Genomic DNA, 18459 nt, shown 5'->3' with positions numbered 1-18459 from the left:
TTAAGAAAACACGGAACACCTAGTCTAAGAGATAAATGCATGTATTAGATAATTAGCTAATAAAAATAGTAAAAAAAAAAATATATATATATATATATACATATATGAAAGGGCTTCAAAATTTGTTTGCACCGTAACGCTCAGGCAGGTATCCCACCACCCCCTAAAGTGTAATATAATTTGTGAATGGCTTCTTATGCCTTTTCTCACCGTCTCAATCTTCAGTGACACAAAAGTCTCCGCCACTTTTTTCCGATCGTTTTCAAAGGAGCTTATCGGCAAAGATGAAGTACAACCGATTATTTTGTATACATTGCGTGCAAATAGGATTGCGTTCGCTGCCTCCGTTAAGTAGACACCTTTGCGTGGTGAGTTACGATGTAAGATCTACCAACGACCCAACGGATACTCCGAGTTTCTTATGAGGGTGTCGCTGAGTCTTGGGCCTCTCATTAAGTAACTACAACATCAACATTTCCTTCCCCTTTCAAGTTACAGAGAAGATGGGCGTGGCCAGGAATAGTAATCCTCATGCTTTTGTGATTTTTGTCCTAGATATAAATCAAGGAGAATCACTAGTGTCCAATCTACGAACTACGCCGTAATTATAGTATGCTCTGCGAATAGGGTTGTCTCCGGCCTACGTAACCAGTTTTAGGCCTAAGTTAGGTCTCATACAATACAGACGGAAACGAAATAATAAAAATAAAAATATATAATATTTCTTCTGGTGGACAATGATGGACATAAATCGTGAAGCGTTCGGTTGGCAATTTAAAGCGTAGCGACCCAAGCAACCAATAAGAACTAAACTATATTTCGTCAAATCAGCCATATAGTGTTACTTTAATGCTTATAAGTTTTTAAATAACCGTATAGTGGCCCTATAGGGCGGTTTGACATAATATAGTGCTAATGGTTACTTGGGTAATCTTAACTATTAGATTAAAATTTGAGTATTTGTGCGCACGTCCATAATAATTCGTATGTTTTGTACAGTGTTCGCAATAGTAACCTCCGAGCAGGCACGATGTAGAAGGCAATACATCAACCTTCCAGTTCAACCATTAAGTTTTTTTCATCGTCACCCGGTGAGCCAAAAGAGAGCCAAAAGTAAATTAGTCCCACCCTAGACGAAACAGGGAACTTATATGCGACGAACCACCAAATTATCTCGAAATTTTCTCAATCAATCAACTAGCGGTAGTCACCGGTCGATTCCTGAGGATGTGAACTGCAAATGCGGTACATGAGTGTTCCAATTACTTTTTTATTGTTGACCTGTGTTTTACTGTAAAGCAAGATAAGAAGTCCAATTTTTATTCTTCCATTGAAATCCAATTCTTTAGTTGTATTCTGAGCAGTGTTGGTAAACTCACTCATAAATCTCAATCAATGAGCCCTCCCGTGCGAACGAAATCATCTGCGATTTTAAAGGAATGCATCACGCGTAAACTTTTCATGCTAAAACGCATCGTTTCACTCATTTGCCAAAAAATCATTTTGGTTTAAAAACGCATTTTAAATCAATTTGTGGGGGCAATTTATTGCTCATACATAGAAGAGTATATTTTATTGTATGCGACAAACGTCAATTCACTGTTTTTAATGAAGGAGAACAAAATAGAACCTACGATGATTCAAATGGATGATTCAACTCATCTATGAGTTTTTAGGTGCTGAGTTGGGTGCGTTTCAACTCACGCTTGATTTGAATCATCCATGAGTTTTGAGATTTCGAGCTATTCCCAACACTGATTATGTGTGACACAATTGTCATTGAAGAGTCTTTGACTATTGTTGCTCAACTAAGTCTTATAACTTCTTTTTCTGAACTGAACTGCTAGTGATGTTGACAGCGATCTGTATCGACCTCAACTGTAATATCATCTTCCGCGTTTTGTAGTTGATTAGACTCAATGGAACAGTAGAAGCGGTTGGAATGAAGTCGCTTTTGAATTATTCTTATTGAATTCCAAAAGTGATCGAAACATCGATTTTTAGCTTCTACTGTTCTGCTTCGGTGATTTTCAGATTGGTTTGGTTTCGGTTATTGATTGGCCATCTTGAATTCCACAATAGCACAAAATATCGATTGCTTATTTTCAATGCTTGGGATCGGATTTAGCAATAGGCACCCATTTAGATGGGGTTTCAACCATTATCATAAACGGCAAATTGTCCCTTGATCCTACAGCATAAACGAACGATAAGAATAAAGTTGAACGAAGTGTATAAATTACTGGCGAAACAATTGTATGAACCTATTTATAAAATGTAAAACACAATTTGTATAAAAAAAAAACATTTTATTAAAACAAATTAGCCTAATAGTATATTTGTGCTACCCGCTCGCCGGGGATCGTACGTCGCCCAAAGCTTATCTTTTTTATCCCGGATAATTGCCGTCAGAGCGGCAAATCCAGAATCAGAAGCGGCTTGATTGGCGACGTGTCCTCGCCCGACCAATTCATTGACGACGGTTTGATCAAAACCTTCCTCGTACTCAAAAGACATCGGTGCCAGCTGGTGATGGATCCGCTTGCTGTGGATGATCGTTTCGAGATCTTCGCCAAAGTATAAATGACGTAGGATTAGTAGGAATGTGGCCGTCGTGATACGTGAACCACCGGCACTGCCGACGATTATTCGCACATCGCCTTGCGAATCAGTTATGATCGTAGGGCACATGGACGAGAGAGGGCGCTTTCCCGGTTCGATGTAATTGGCGGGGGATGCTCGTAGACCGTACGAGTTGATTGTTCCCGGTGTGGAGAAGTCGTCCATCTCGTCGTTGAGAATTATTCCCGTCGAAGGGGAACGGATCATTGCGCCCAATCTGAAATAAAACATTATACATATTATGTTCAAGTATGTATCTTCATCAGCGGTGACATTGGGTATAAGGGGTAAAACTGGGTCATCACTTTTCATCATAGGTGTTAGGTGGATCAAGATGTCTATGTAGTTATAATCATTGGCGTAACTAACAAAAAATTCTAGGGGGGGCTAATTTTTGACGTATTATTACATCCTTTGTGAAGATAGGCAGGTAATTCAAATTTGAGACCTTTACAAAAAGTACCGATTTTCGAGATTTTGGTATCAATCGATCGACGAACTCTTTAAAATTTCCCCAACTATTAAAAACAAGGGATTAGAATGCTCTGGCCGTCGCCGAAAGTAGCAGTACTCAAGAGAAATATCCATGCAATGCTCAGACTATCGTTTCGCTTCTATCAGTGATTAGAAAGGCGCTTTGTGAAAAGAAAATCTGTACTTCTTAGGCGTCGATTGCGGTCTCGGGATATCAGTGGCGGTGCTGAACTTTTATCCTTAGCGTCTTAGCGGAAAATTATCGAGTGGCCGTCGGACAGCAGCAGCAGTGGATTTTTAACGCAAGATTCGGATTAGCTTTTGATTGCTGTGAGTGATGCGAAAGACGCATTGTGGATTAAAAATCGACTCTTTTCAGGACCAGCATTTTATAAAAAGAAAGGGTTGATAGCAAGCAATGGCGTCGCCGTCGGTTGCATTCTCGCGGTACTGAAGGAAGCTTCCGTCAGTATCAGAATCACCAACGCTCGTCGGAGAGCAACGCTGCAGGATTCTTTTGATCATTCTTTCAGAAAGGCCATGCATCTTTAAGAACTATGGACACGCTAGGTTTAATAAAATATACTCGCAAAACTCTGTAAAAACTTTAAAATATTCAAAGATTAAAACTTGCTGAGAAAACCAATTTTGAATCAGGATTTTTAAGAAATATGCAGATAAGCTAGGCATCTGTGTTCCTTAAACAATTTGTCCAACAATTTAGGCTGTGTCAATATTAAGACCATACAGACAGTTCGGTATGCCACTAGAACTTTCTTTATCCAATCAAAATTTTAGAAATTGTATTAGTTTTCTTAGTCTGTTGCTTCTATTATTTATTCAATCAATATTGCATCAGCATGGGACCACTGTTCCTACTCCAATTTCCTAAAGTAATTATATCTGGCGCTGGAGAATCAAGGGAGCGTACTATGTTTCGTGTTTAACATTCCTATCGTAAGATATAACAATTGTTCGAAGTTCGAAAATTTGTTAAAATAGATTCAATGTTTCGTAGAGAGAGATGTGAATGAAGAGAACTAATTCCTGTCAGTTACGCCTATATATGATCAGAGAGCTAGATATGTACAATATTCATGCAAAGCGGCAAAAATTCTAGGGGGGGCTAATTTAGTTCTAGGTGGGGCTATAGCCCCCCCTAGCTCCCCTGTAGTTACGCCAATGGTTATAATAGCAACACATTTTCGTCTCAATTTGTTCCAATAAGTTGATCACATTTCAACGAGAATTATAACTCCAATCAGCATTCGTTTCGAAACACATTGTAATAGACAAAACTAGGGGCGAGCAATACTTACACATAATTGATCGTAGTGGTTGCAGCGACGGCATCGCCATTTGGTGCCAGCACGGAAATATGCGCAGTGCCGTAGTCATCTTCGTTGGCAAATTCTGCCCCATAGTGCTCGTAGTTCGAGAATGTCATATTATCGAAGATACCATCGCGTACAAATGCCGCATAGTTCTCATTGGTCAGTTTCCTTAGCAGTTCTTCCACACCCGGCACAAATGGAGGATCGCCAAGCTTGGTACGTAAACCGTATCCGTGCTTGAAAGCTTCCACAATTCTGTGCCACGTGAGGGGGTCATCGACGGTTAACTGATCGTAGCCGTCTATAATGTTGAGCATGTAGTTTAATACGTGTCCACTACCCGGTAGTGGCATGGAGTAAACTTGGTTGCCGCTTTTCAATATGGTTGTTGCCGGTGGGAGCCAGCGTGGTCTAAAAAAGAATTTTGGTTAAGAATTTGATAAAAATATACATAGCTTGAGAAGAGATATCTTAAAAGCAAATTGTTATCAGCTTTTGTATTTTCTAAAACTAAACTAAAAAAAACCTGATTGATTCACCTAGCGGTGTTTGAGCCTTTCTCGTACATTAGATATACTAAAAAAATTGAGTGAAATTTTTTTAGCGTGTTTTTGTATATAAATCGAATTTTGGCCATAACTTTTGATCACCGATAGTCCGATCTGGGCAATTATCAATAGGAAACAATGGGACAGGATTCCCCAACAAATGCAACTTATTGTAAACAAATCGGATCAAGATAAGTTCCTAAAAGGTGAGTGAGTTTTATTTTGCGCACATACATACACACACGCACACACACAGACAGATATCATCTCAATTCGTCGAGCTGGGTCGATTGGTATATAACACTAGGGGTCACCGGACCTTATATCACAAAATCGCCTTGGAAGTGAATATATAGCCTTTTCGTTACGAGAAAGGCAAAAACTGGTATTAGTAGGGGAAGGTACAGTGACTATAATAACAGTGTCGTCAAGTGTCAGAATTGGAACAGAATCGTCTGTCAGTTCCATACAAATGCGCATTCCAAACGAGCAGGAGACCTGTCAAACGTGGCTCATGACGTTACTCTTCTTATAGGACTCTAGGGGAAGGGAGAGACATTACGTGCCGCTTGACGATTTTCAAACGGTTCTAGAGTTTTTTTGGCAGACACGGTTCACATAACATAACATTATCTCTATCAGCTTCAAACGAATGTTTCAGTTCTATTCCATCCCCATTTAATGTCTGATAAGTTTCAACAAGTCTGGCCCAAGATGACCAACACCTTGATGCCAAATTTCTACTATTTATTTACTCAGACTAAGACTGGAGTGACCTGTGTATTACATAAAACTCTTCTTCACTCAGCTCGGTCCATGGCTGCATGTGACCAACCACGCAGTCTATGGAGGGACTGCAAGTCATCTTCCACCTGATCAACCCACCTTATTCCACACCCACCTCTCGCTGCATTGTGGTTACTGTCCGTGCCTGGCCCACCGCGGTATGATTGATGGATAGTTCTCTTAACAGCTGATGTAACTCGTGGTTCGTTTGCCACATCCACGTGCCTTTTCGCTATCTGCAGATGATACGCAGTACTCTTCGTTCGAAGTGCGCATTGGTCTTCCACGAGCATCGTTTAGCTCTCATGTCTATAGAGAACTACCGCTGGCTTTTATCCTTAGCGTCTTAGCGGAAAATTATCGAGTGGCCGTCGGACAGCAGCAGCAATGGATTTTTAACGCAAGATTCGGATTAGCTTTTGATTGCTGTGAGTGATGCGAAAGACGCATTGTGGATTAAAAATCGACTCTTTTCAGGACCAGCATTTTATAAAAAGAAAGGGTTGATAGCAAGCAATGGCGTCGCCGTCGGTTGCATTCTCGCGGTACTGAAGGAAGCTTCCGTCAGTATCAGAATCACCAACGCTCGTCGGAGAGCAACGCTGCAGGATTCTTTTGATCATTCTTTCAGAAAGGCCATGCATCTTTAAGAACTATGGACACGCTAGGTTTAATAAAATATACTCGCAAAACTCTGTAAAAACTTTAAAATATTCAAAGATTAAAACTTGCTGAGAAAACCAATTTTGAATCAGGATTTTTAAGAAATATGCAGATAAGCTAGGCATCTGTGTTCCTTAAACAATTTGTCCAACAATTTAGGCTGTGTCAATATTAAGACCATACAGACAGTTCGGTATGCCACTAGAACTTTCTTTATCCAATCAAAATTTTAGAAATTGTATTAGTTTTCTTAGTCTGTTGCTTCTATTATTTATTCAATCATTATTGCATCAGCATGGGACCACTGTTCGTACTCCAATTTCCTAAAGTAATTATATCTGGCGCTGGAGAATCAAGGGAGCGTACTATGTTTCGTGTTTAACATTCCTATCGTAAGATATACCAATTGTTCGAAGTTCGAAAATTTGTTAAAATAGGTTCAATGTTTCGTAGAGAGAAATGTGAATGAAGAGAACTAATTCGCACACACACAGACAGATATCATCTCAATTCGTCGAGCTGGGTCGATTGGTATATAACACTAGGGGTCACCGGACCTTATATCACAAAATCGCCTTGGAAGTGAATATATAGCCTTTTCGTTACGAGAAAGGCAAAAACTGGTATTAGTAGGGGAAGGTACAGTGACTATAATAACAGTGTCGTCAAGTGTCAGAATTGGAACAGAATCGTCTGTCAGTTCCATACAAATGCGCATTCCAAACGAGCAGGAGACCTGTCAAACGTGGCTCATGACGTTACTCTTCTTATAGGACTCTAGGGGAAGGGAGAGACATTACGTGCCGCTTGACGATTTTCAAACGGTTCTAGAGTTTTTTTGGCAGACACGGTTCACATAACATAACATTATCTCTATCAGCTTCAAACGAATGTTTCAGTTCTATTCCATCCCCATTTAATGTCTGATAAGTTTCAACAAGTTATGTGGCCTAAGATGACCAACACATTGATGCCAAATTTCTACTATTTATTTACTCAGACTAAGACTGGAGTGGCCTGTGCAGTACATAAAACTCTTCTTCAATCATCTCGGTCCATGGCTGCATGTCGCCAATCACGCAGTCTATGGAGGGACTGCAAGTCGTCTTCCACCTGATCAACCCTCCTTATTCCACACCAACCTCTCGCTGCATTGTGGTTACTGTCCGTGCCTGGCCCACCGCGGTATGATTGATGGATAGTTCTCTTAACAGCTGATGTAACTCGTGGTTCGTTTGCCACATCCACGTGCCTTTTCGCTATCTGCAGATGATACGCAGTACTCTTCGTTCGAAGTGCGCATTGGTCTTCCACGAGCATCGTTTAGCTCTTATGTCTGTAGAGGACTACCGCTGGTCTAATGCGCATTTTGTAGATAGTCAGTTTGGTACGACGGCGAATTCAATACGATGTGGAGTTCAAAGCACGTAATATTGCTTGCCACGTTGTGTCTCCGATTTATTTTCTGGTATCGTTTTCGGCGGTCACCAGTGAGCCCAAGTACTCGAAGTCTTCAGCCACCTCGATTTTATCACCATTGATATAAACTCGTGGTGGGTGGGTCACGTTGTCTTCTCTTGAGCCTCTTCCTATAAGTTGCTGAGCCACAAGCTGGCCCCAGCCAGCCATCGGTACCCGCCGAAGGGGATGCGAATCCTTGGCAACTGGTCAGTAGGGCGCGGAAATCGAACACCCCTCGACCTACGAAGAAAGTGAGAGACAGAGGCGAGGCCTTGTTGGTGAAAACCGACAAGGACAAATACGCCGATGTCCTTAAATCGCTGCGAGCGGCCGATAGCCTATCGGCCGTGGGCCAGGACGTGCGCAGCGTTAGACGTACCAAGATCGGCGAAATGATCTTGGTACTGAAGCGTGGCGCGCAATCCAGCGGTGTGGCTTACAAAAAGCTTGCCCAGGAGGTCTTGGGTGACGGCGCTCAGGTCAGGTCGTTGGGTGCGGAAGTGACGCTCCAGTGTAAGCAGCTAAGGGTAAGCAGTAAGGGGATTCTTTGGTACGCAGGTAGCCTATCTCAGACTACCGGTGGCTGACGCCAAAAAGGTCATTGAGAAAGGGAAGCTGAAGATCGGCTGGTCAGTATGCCCAGTAAGCGTGCTCTAGCCACCTTCAGTGGACAGGTGCTACCGGTGCCTTGAGTCCGGGCACAAGTCTTATGACTGCAAGGGCCCAGACTGAAGCAAGATGTGTCGTCGCTGCGGCGAGGAGGGACACAAGGCGCAGGAATGCGACAAGGCACCTAGGTGCCTTATCTGCGCCAGTAAGAAGCAGGCCCGGAACCATGCTATGGGCGGGCCTGCGTGTCCTTCGGAGAAGCCAATCGGAAAAAGCCGTGCAAGTAACACAGCTGAATCTGAATCACTGTGCACCTGCCCAGCAACTGCTGTGACAGGCGGTCTCGGAGTCGAGGATCGATGTCGCCCTCCTGTCCGACCCGTAAAACGTCCCTGCCGGCAATGGCAACTGGGTGGCGGACGGGTCTAGGTCGGCGGCAATCTGCACAACGGGAAGGTACCCCGTTCAAGAGGTTGTACACTCCTCCGCGGAGGGTGTCGCGATAGCCAAGATCAATGGGGTGTTCTATTGTAGCTGCTACGCCCCACCAAGGTGGCCAATGGAACAGTTCAACCAGATGATCGACAGGCTATCGGCCGACCTAGTAGGTCGGAGCCCGTTCGTTATAGCGGGAGACTTTAATGCTTGGGCAGTGGAATGGGGCAGCCGCTGCACCAATCAGAGGGGACAAGCGTTACTCGAGGCACTTGCAAAACTCGACGCAGTGCTTGTCAATGACGGAGCCAGTAGCACATTCCGTAGGAATGGGGCCGAGTCATGGATAGATGTAACGTTTGTCAGCCCCAGTCTGGTCTCGGACCTGGACTGGAGGGTAGACGAGGGCTACACCCATAGTGATCACCTAGCAATTCGCTTCAAGATCAACTATGGTGTGCAGCGTCCGAGGGCGGGTGATCCTTGTCAGGTCCGTGGGTGGAAGTCCAATCACTTCGAAAGCGAAGTTTTCACCGCGGCCCTGGGACTGGAGGCCAACACCGACAGTCTAAGCGGGGATGCGCTGATAGCTGTCCTATCACGCGCGTGCGACGCTACTATGCCGAGGAAAGCCCTGCCAAGAAATGGCAGACGCCCGGTATACTGGTGGAGTGCCGAAATTGCAGCCCTACGATCAGCCTGCCTCAAGGCTAGACGTAGGACGCAACGTGCCCGCACCGAGGAGGAAAGAGCGGTCCGCCGGAAAGTGTTCCAAGCTGCGAGGCTGGCCCTTAACAAGGCCATCAAGAGCAGCAAGAGAGCGTGCTTCGACAACCTGTGCGAGGGTGCCAATGTGAATCCGTGGGGTGACGCCTATAGGATCGTGTTGGCCAAGAACAAAGGGGGCTCTTCACCCCCCGAACGGTCACCGGACCGGTTGGCGAAGATTATCGAAGTACTCTTCCCGTCCCGAGCCACAAGTTCCTGGCCTCCTCCTGCGCTGCAAGGCGCTGGGAGTGTGGCCGAAATGGTGGCTCCGGTGACGAACGAAGAGTTACTCACAGTGGCTAACACCCTTGCGATGAACAAAGCTCCAGGCCCCGATGGAGTTCCAAACAGTGCACTCAAGGCAGCGATCATAGCGAACCCGAACATGTTCAGGCTAGCTATGCAGAGATGCCTGGATGAGTGTTGTTTCCCTGAGAGATGGAAAAGGCAGAAGTTGGTACTGCTGCCGAAGGCCGGGAAGCCTCCGGGTGACCCATCGGCGGACAGACCAATTTGCCTGATCGACACGACGGGTAAACTGCTCGAGAGGATCATCCTCAACAGGCTCACCCCGTACGCAGAGGCACAATAGGACAGCCCCATATAAAGGTGTGGCCAAAACTACCAAAAGGTACTTCCAGGACGGTTTTTATTTTTTAGATTTTTTAGGGAGTGGTGGGGGGCGTTCAAACTAGCCCCTCCTAGAAATGATATTTTTACGTTTTTTGGGAAAACGGACAGCTTTGTCATGTTTTCGTCTCAAAAGTAACATATTTATATATCGTTACAAAGCTCTTAAACAGATCTATGCAATAGACTTGATAATGTAATGATAGCTCTGTCCAGAATTCAGTTTTTAGTAGTTTTGTAAAATCATATTTTACGCAATATTTAACGAACAAAACAGTTTGGTACCCCGCAATACCCCGCAGTAAAACATCATGCACTACACTATTGAACTCTTATGCTTTGAGGACCATGAATAAAATTCTGCCCAAATTCACAACTTTGTAAGATACACGAATTTTAAAAATTGCCCATTTTTGCCTTTCTCGTGTACTAAGTATACGTAGAAGCTATATGATCGCTCTAAAAGCATTTAAAATAGCCCAAAAACTAATAGTGTTGTATACTGATCGACTCAGTTCGAAGAATTGAGGTGATGTCTGTGTGTACAGTGTGTGATTGTCTGTATGTGTGTGAGCAAAAATGATCTAGACTCTTTTTAAGCACTTATCTTAAACCGATTTACTCTTAACAAGTATCATTCGTCAGATAATATTGATCCATTGTTCCCTATTAAAAATAGGCTTGATCGGACTATGGGCTCAAAAGTTATGGCCAAAATACATTTTCATATAATGTACGAGAAAGACAACATTACCGCTAGGAGGATTAATCAGGTGTTTTGGTAAACTTCTTATTTTTAAATTTTAATCTGAGTTACTCAATAATGCCACTTTAATTGAATTTGGTGACGAACACAATTCACATAACATTTTAAGGGAAAGGGTTATGCCTTAACGTTTCGCATAATTCAAGAAAAAATCATCTATCATATAAAAAGCGTTACGCAGCGTTAAAGCGTTGAGAAGGGAAGTTGTTCAAAATTTAAAATTTTGACATTACTACATTATTGGAGCAAATTATAGATTTAACCATAACGTGTCATAACGTGTTGGATGAGTAGTGTGAATAACTCTTTGCCACAATACCTTTTTATAATTATGAAAGAAATCTTAATGAAATATCAATTAAATGAATATCCATTTCGTTGATGTCAGAATATGACGCTAATTGAATCTGTTCTTCCCTCCTTTGTTGGTTTAATAAGTTCTACTCAGTGAATTTTCGACGCCAGAAGCTAATAGTGCGTTTTTTATCATTTTAGGAAATCTGTGTTGCGTCCATTTGTCTGTGACACGAATATACAGTATAGCATCAAACAGGCTTATTGCAAGCCAAAAAGTCACCAAATTCCGTTGGTTTTGTAGAATATGAAAAAAATCGATGCTACACACTCAGTTTTTATTTCAGCAGCTCAGCAAAAATCCGCACAGCCGTGCGCCAGCAAAATAAATAACTGATATTCCGTCAAAAATAGCGTTTGTTAGCTGATTTTCGTCAAATTATTTGCTGATTATCAGCAATTTTGACAGAAATCTCGGCAAAAAACATGTTTGCTGGGGCACGGCTGTGCGATTCTCGGTAAAAGTTCAACATTTTGCTGAGATCCCTGTAAAAAAAAATAAGTGTGTATGCCGAAAATTAGCCCCATAACCCATTAAAGCATCAGAAAAAATATTTTTCTTCTCTATCTATGTTTTTATGATAAATACCACCATTTATTGCAGGATTCATAATTTTGGCCAAAAATACCTCCTTTTTTTCCTATTGTGAGAGGGTACGGATGGCCTGTCGAGTAACCAGTTTGGTTTTCGGAAGGGTAAGTCCACGTCCAGTGGACGCTATCAATTCAGTCCTCAAGACTGCAGAGGTAGCGATCCAACGGAAAAGGCGAGGAATTCGATACTGTGCGTTGGTGACACTGGACGTGAAGAACGCATTCAACAGCGCAAGCTGGGATGCCATCGCGCTCTCGTTACACCGGCTTAGCCTGCCGGTGGGACTGTACCGGATCTTGGAAGCTACTTCCAGAACCGTGTGCTGCTATACGAGACCGATGCCGGTCAGAAAAGTGTTCCTATTACCGCAGGAGTCCCGCAAGGGTCAATCCTGGGCCCGGTACTATGGAACCTGATGTATGACGGGGTTCTGAAACTAAAGTTCCCTCCTGGTGTGAAGATCGTCGGCTTTGCTGACGATGTAACCCTAGAGGTCTACGGGGAGTCAATCCCCGAAGTAGAGCTAACCACAGAACACGCGATCAGCACTGTGGCGGAGTGGATGAGTGCGAGAGGCCTTGAGCTCGCTCAACATAAGACGGAGGTGGTTATCGTCAGCAACCGTAAGTCGGCACAACATGCAGTTGTACACGTGGGAGACGTTGCGATCACTTCAAAGCGGAGTCTGAAGATTCTTGGGGTCATCATAGACGACAAGCTTACCTTCGGTAGCCATGTCGAATATGCGTGCAAGAAGGCTTCGACTGCTGTGGCGGCATTATCGAGGATGATGTCCAACAGCTCCAAGGTGTGCGCCAGTAGACGTAGGCTACTGGCAGGCGTTGCCGCATCTATTCTTAGGTACGGCGGCCCGTCCTGGAAAAAGCACTGGGGGTAACCAGTTACCTGCAGAAACTGGAGAGCACCTACCGCTTGATGTGTCTCAGGGTGATATCGGCCTACCGCACGGTATCGCGCGACGCATCCTGCGTGATAGCGAGTATGATGCCAGTCGGGCTGGTCATCCGGGAGGACGAGGAGTGTTTTGACCTACGTGGCACCAGAGAAGCCCGCGAGCGTACCAGGGTGACTTCGGTTGCCAGATGGCAGCGCGAGTGGGATAACTCCTCGAAAGGTAGGTGGACCCACCGGCTGATTCCTAACATATCAAGCTGGGTGGGGAAACCCCATGAGGAGGTTCACTTCCATCTGACACAATTCCTGTCAGGCCGTGGCTGTTTCCGACAGTACCACCACAGGTTTGGGCACGCGGAGGTCCCCGTCTGCCCTGACTGCCCAGGTGTTGACGAAACTGCAGAGCACATACTGTTCGTATGTCCTCGTTTCGACGTCGAAAGAAGAGCAATGCTAGACGTTTGCGGCCGGGACACAACTCCGGATAATCTTATCCAAAGGATGTGTCAAGCGGTGGAGAAGTGGAACGCAGTCTCGACTGCAACCACTCAGATTGCCTGCAGCTTGCAGAGAATCTGGCGCGCCGAGCAACAATCGACAAGCATGACTAACTTGTGATTGGTTAGTTAGAGCGAAAGTGCCGAACGCGAAGAAGTGTGTGAATGGTCTGCCCATGCAGAGGTAATGGCGCAGCGGGTGGCAACCGAGATCGTCACCTCGAAGCATGGCAGAAGTGTGAATGAATAGGTGTATGTATGGACTGCACACGCCGCGCTGGGAGTAGCGCAGGAATGTTGGTTCCTACGACTACTGATGCCCCGCGGCGTGGCAGAGGAGTGTGGGTGAGCATCCAAGTCAGTCTCACATGGTACGAAAGGAATGAGTTGAGTCGAGTTGAGCTAGTCTCATATGGCATGAACGAGGTGAGTCAGACTCACATGGTATGTCAGAAGTGGGAACCTAAGCGAAATGTCCCACAAGGGATGCCAGAGGGAGTGTTAGGTCGAATGACTCGAGTAGTATGTGTCAGCGCGAACTGAATGAAACAGGTGAGCAGTCTCACATGGTACGATAAAGGTGGACATACGAGTTAGTCCCACATGGCATGAGTAGGGTGGGCACAAAAGTTAGACCCGCACGGCATGAGAAGGGTGGGCACACAAGTCAGACTCATAGGAGCGTTAGCGTGTGTGCAAGCATGGAGTGTATGAGCATGAATCAAGGGTTTGGGTGGGCATACAAGTTAGACCCACATGGCATGAGAAGGGTGGGCACACAAGTTAGACCCGCACGGCATGACAGAGGTGCAACAGAGTGCTGTGTTGTGCTGATCGGTCGACTATTATTTTGCTCTTCAGTCTGACTTGTATTTTTTGTTGATTTTGTAATTTGAAATCGCAAAAAAAAAACGATTTTAGTTGAAACTCGTGATTTCCATATCACAACACCTCTATCTGGTCGCAGTATCGTGTGAAAACTAGAAAATACAGTAGCTTCAAGATCGCAATGGATTGCAAAAAGTGCCACCATCCCGTCCTAACGAAAGAACAGCCTCACATCTATTGTAATGGAACGTGCGCCGAAGTTTACCACGCTACTTGTGTTGGGTTGAACAAAGAACAACTTGCTGCTGTGTCACCGCCGTACAGAAACAGCTTTTGGTTGTGTGATGATTGTTTTACTGAGTTCGTACAGTGAAGGAATGAGAAAAAGGAGAGAAACGTATCAACCGCAAACGTTCAAAAATCTGTGGATCCGAAATGCGTACTTAATGATGACATTATTGAGCTCAAAGCAAAAGTTGATTCAATAATGTCTATGCTCTCTTCGAATGGAGAATGCAACTTGGATACTGTTATGAAACACTCTACTCCAAATCAAATCGTTTGTAGTGATCCGTTTACATCTGGTTCATCAGATCAAACAGCTCTGGATGATGCTGCGAGAGTATCAAATAGTGCTAATGATAGTTTCGCATTGTTGCTTACAAATATCGACAGCAGTGTCTCTGAAGACGACGTTCAAGTGATGGTATCTAGATGTCTGGGTGCCTGTGATACTGAATGCAAAAGTATTAGGAAATTAGTACCGCGATGGGTCGATACCAGCTTTCTAGATTATATCTCATTCAAAATTGTATTGAATCGGAAATGGAAATCAAAGGCTATGATGCCGTCTACGTGGCCAAGAAATGTTAAATCTCGTGAGTTTAGGCAGAGACAATGTACCTGGAAACCAGATGATAGATAATTTGCTATATTTTTGTATCGATCACTTATATTGTTGTTTTTCTTATTATATTTAATGAAAAGCTAGCGTCTAATTTTATGTTGTGTTTTGAAGTTGTGAGTAATTTTAACTGTTTAGTGATGTTAGATACTGCCAGTGCAAAATTTGTGAAGTTTATTTTTATTAGAATTAGAATTATTCAATTAGACTAATACTAGTCCGTTGAATTAAGAAATAATAAAGAATAAAGAATAAAGAGTATGTAGGGTGTGTTTGAGGGTGCGATAGAGCGAGCACCCAAGTCAGTCTCGCACGGGACGGGTGCCTGTGTGAGCGAGAATGAGCGAGTACGTTTAGTACTGCCATCCCCCAGAAGTAATACTGGGAGGTAGTTCCTGGGGGAAACGATGGTGGAGCCCAAGGGAATTTAGTCGGTATTACCGGTATGGTCGAGTCCGACACTCCAGTACACTTCCGTGTGGTAGTTTGGCAACTACAATGCACGTGTACTGGGTTAGTGTGTAAATGCATTCTCCCTTGTAAAAAAAAAGCCTCTTCCTATCATATACACACTTGACTCATTCCACAGATTTCGGTGGAATTTCACCGAAATCTCAACATCTTCATTCAGGTGCTCTTCGTGATGCTGTCACACCTCTGCAGTAGGGGCAGCAGGGACTTTGTCCAAGGGCTTGACGACCCCTCCCCATGGCCACTGCGAGTTAGACCGGGCCATCGTCCCTAACCCCTAATCACAAGGCGTCAAGCGACCCGTGCCGAGGGGATGCATGGCCAGGGGGGTGAAATAATAAGCTAGGCCTTTAACGGAGCCTGTGGGGTACCTGGGCACCCTCCACAGTAATTGTCCCTTACCGCGTCATGCTGGGCTCTGGCGTAGTGGACCTCTTTTCCCGAGCAAAACCTCTTTTCCCGACCAAAATGGAAAACCAAGTCAATTCTTCAATTCGTGCTAGTAGTGTAGGCGACAACCCCTTTGTAAGAGGTGGGTTGTTCAGGTCTCCGCCTAGGAGGCCAAAGCAATAGTCGGCAGCTCAGTGAGCAGCGCCAGCGTGGGTCACTCAACCTTCCTCTCGGCTAAAAAAAACGCCGGTAGGGGTTTTTGACGGCCCATGGCTTGTGAAGGCGATGAACCGCAAACGCGATGAGCTTTCGGCCTTCGAGGTGGCGACGGAACAGCTGGACGCCATCATCGACTTTGCGTCATCGAAGCATAACATCAGCGGACCTCAAGAGGAGCTTGCAGAAACTTCGAAAGTCGATGCTGGACGCCAAGTTGGAGAGGGCGGTCGGGACGGCCAAGTGTAAACCCGTGAAATCGGTGGAGTCGAGGTCTAAGCAGACTGAGGCCCAAGGATTCGCGGACTCGGGCAAGGTCGAATTGACCGAGGGCGTGCCAGGCTCAAGTATTTGCGGGTACGTCGGGGGTGACTGCTCCAACAGAGCAGACACAAAAACGGGGGAGACAGTCTCCAGGGGATAAGCTCCCTGGGGGCCGCTCCAAAACGCGGAGGGTTACTACCCCGAACAAGGGTAGTGGGGCTTGGAAGCTGAACCCCGGCCAGGTACCTCCAAAACCGGGGGAGGAAGGACCTGGAACGGTCCGTCCACTCAGGAAAGACGGTGGTAAGGGATTACGGCAAGCTGAAAGTTCTCAGCCGCATCAGACCAGGGAAATAGATGGGGATGACGCCTCCTGAACCCTGGTCAAGGACAAGAGGAAACCGAAGACGTCAAGGGCCGAAAAGAAGGCCCAGGCGAATGAGGGTAGCAAGAAGTCTAGGGTAGGCGCCAATCGCTCCAGGGGCGATGCCCTAGTCATCACGGCGGACGAGGCTAAGTACTCGGACGTCTTGAAGGCGATGAGGAGTGACGCCAAGCTCGGTGAACTCGGCGCCGACGTACGTCGAATAAGACGTACCCGGATGGGCGAGATGATCCTCGAGCTGAAGCGGGGCGTCTCGCAAAAGGGCGCTGCCTACAAGAAGTTGGCGGAGGTAGTCCTAGGCGAGACGGTCAAGGTGAGGGCACTCACGACGGAGGTGAATCTAAGGGTTAATGACCTGGACGAGATCACCGAAGTCGAAGAGCTCGTTACGGCACTGCGGTGACAGTGCGAAGTGAAACGCCCACCGCAGCCGTTCGGCTACGGAAAGGTCCGGCAGGGACGCAGGTAGCATTGGTTCGACTACCTGCAGCGGACGCCTCCAAGGTAGTCAAGTTAGGGAGCGTCAAGGTGGGATGGTCGGTATGCCCTGTGGGCATATACGAGCAACCCGAAGTTTGCTTCAAGTGCCTGGAACCGGGGCACAAGCAATGGGACTGCAAAGGCCCTGACAGAAGCAATCTCTGCTGACGCTGCGGATTGGAGGGACATAAGGCAAAATGCTGCACGAACCCTCCCAATTGTTTGATTTGTTCCAGCAAAGCTGTGAACAGCAAGCACCCCATGGGGGGTTCGATGTGCCCGGCGTTTAAGCGTGCTGCAAAATCACAGTGCAGGTAACGCAGCTGGCTTGCTCGGCGTCGCCCGAGTGTTTGGTGTGCGCAGGTTTAGAGGAAATGACGGAACACGTGTTGTTCGTGTGCTCACGTTTTTGCGCAATGCGTGACCACATGCTTGCCACATGTGGTCTGGACACTACCCCGGACAACCTAGTTCGGAGGATGTGTAAAGATGAAGTTGGCTGGAACGCCGTTTTATCGGCTATCGCCCAAATCGTCTCGGAGCTACACAGAAGATGGCGCGTGGACTCAAGGATGGCTAGTTCAGGCGCAAATAAGAGGTGGTCCAAGGGATCGGAGTCGGCTTCATGGGTCACACCGGTGGTCATGCTCTGTGGTCGAACTCGATCCTTTTATCGAACAAGTGGCCGCGCGAAGAACAACATGGTATCGTCGCTTTCGCGGCGTTGGTCAACCGGGCGGGTTCCAAGCCCGAGGACGGAAAGGGGTCCTCGTCAAGGCTGGGGCAGGCGTAGGCACCGCGTCGGCAAGTCCCTCTGTGTGCTGGCGAATAGGCCCTATCGCAGAAAGGTCAATTTGGGGTGCACGCGGCATCATCATTCTTGATACCAGTCGGGAAGAGGGAAGCAGGCGCGAAGTCGACCCTTCCCACCTTCCGAGGACATAGGGCGTGGTAAGGCCACCTGGAAAGAAGGCAACGCGCTGGCACGATACCATGGTGTTCTTCTAAAAAAGCGAGTTACGATGTTCGGTGCTGCAAGGACACGCAGCTAACCTCGAGGGTGC

General features: G+C 45.9%; 1 protein-coding gene across 3 annotated transcripts in view; it reads right to left on the bottom strand.

Moving 5' to 3' along the window:
• Positions 1 to 18459, bottom strand: part of LOC134205442 (glutathione hydrolase 1 proenzyme-like) — a 129581-nt gene that overhangs the window by 11943 nt on the left and 99179 nt on the right. For 2 of the 3 annotated variants that reach the window (XM_062680683.1, XM_062680684.1), the window contains exons 3-4: positions 4416 to 4841; positions 2302 to 2839 (exon numbers count right to left, since the gene is read on the bottom strand). In XM_062680683.1, the coding sequence (XP_062536667.1) occupies positions 2323 to 2839; positions 4416 to 4841 (943 nt within the window). In that variant the 3' untranslated portion in view covers positions 2302 to 2322. Of the gene's footprint in view, positions 1 to 2301; positions 2840 to 4415; positions 4842 to 18459 lie in introns of those variants that run through there. The other variant, XM_062680685.1, reaches the window with a different exon arrangement.

The sequence above is a fragment of the Armigeres subalbatus genome, chromosome 1, assembly GCF_024139115.2.
Source record: "Armigeres subalbatus isolate Guangzhou_Male chromosome 1, GZ_Asu_2, whole genome shotgun sequence".
Lineage (NCBI taxonomy): Eukaryota > Metazoa > Arthropoda > Insecta > Diptera > Culicidae > Armigeres > Armigeres subalbatus.
The sequence above is the reverse complement of the archived record's forward strand: the minus strand, read 5'-3'. Positions and strand labels throughout refer to the sequence as shown.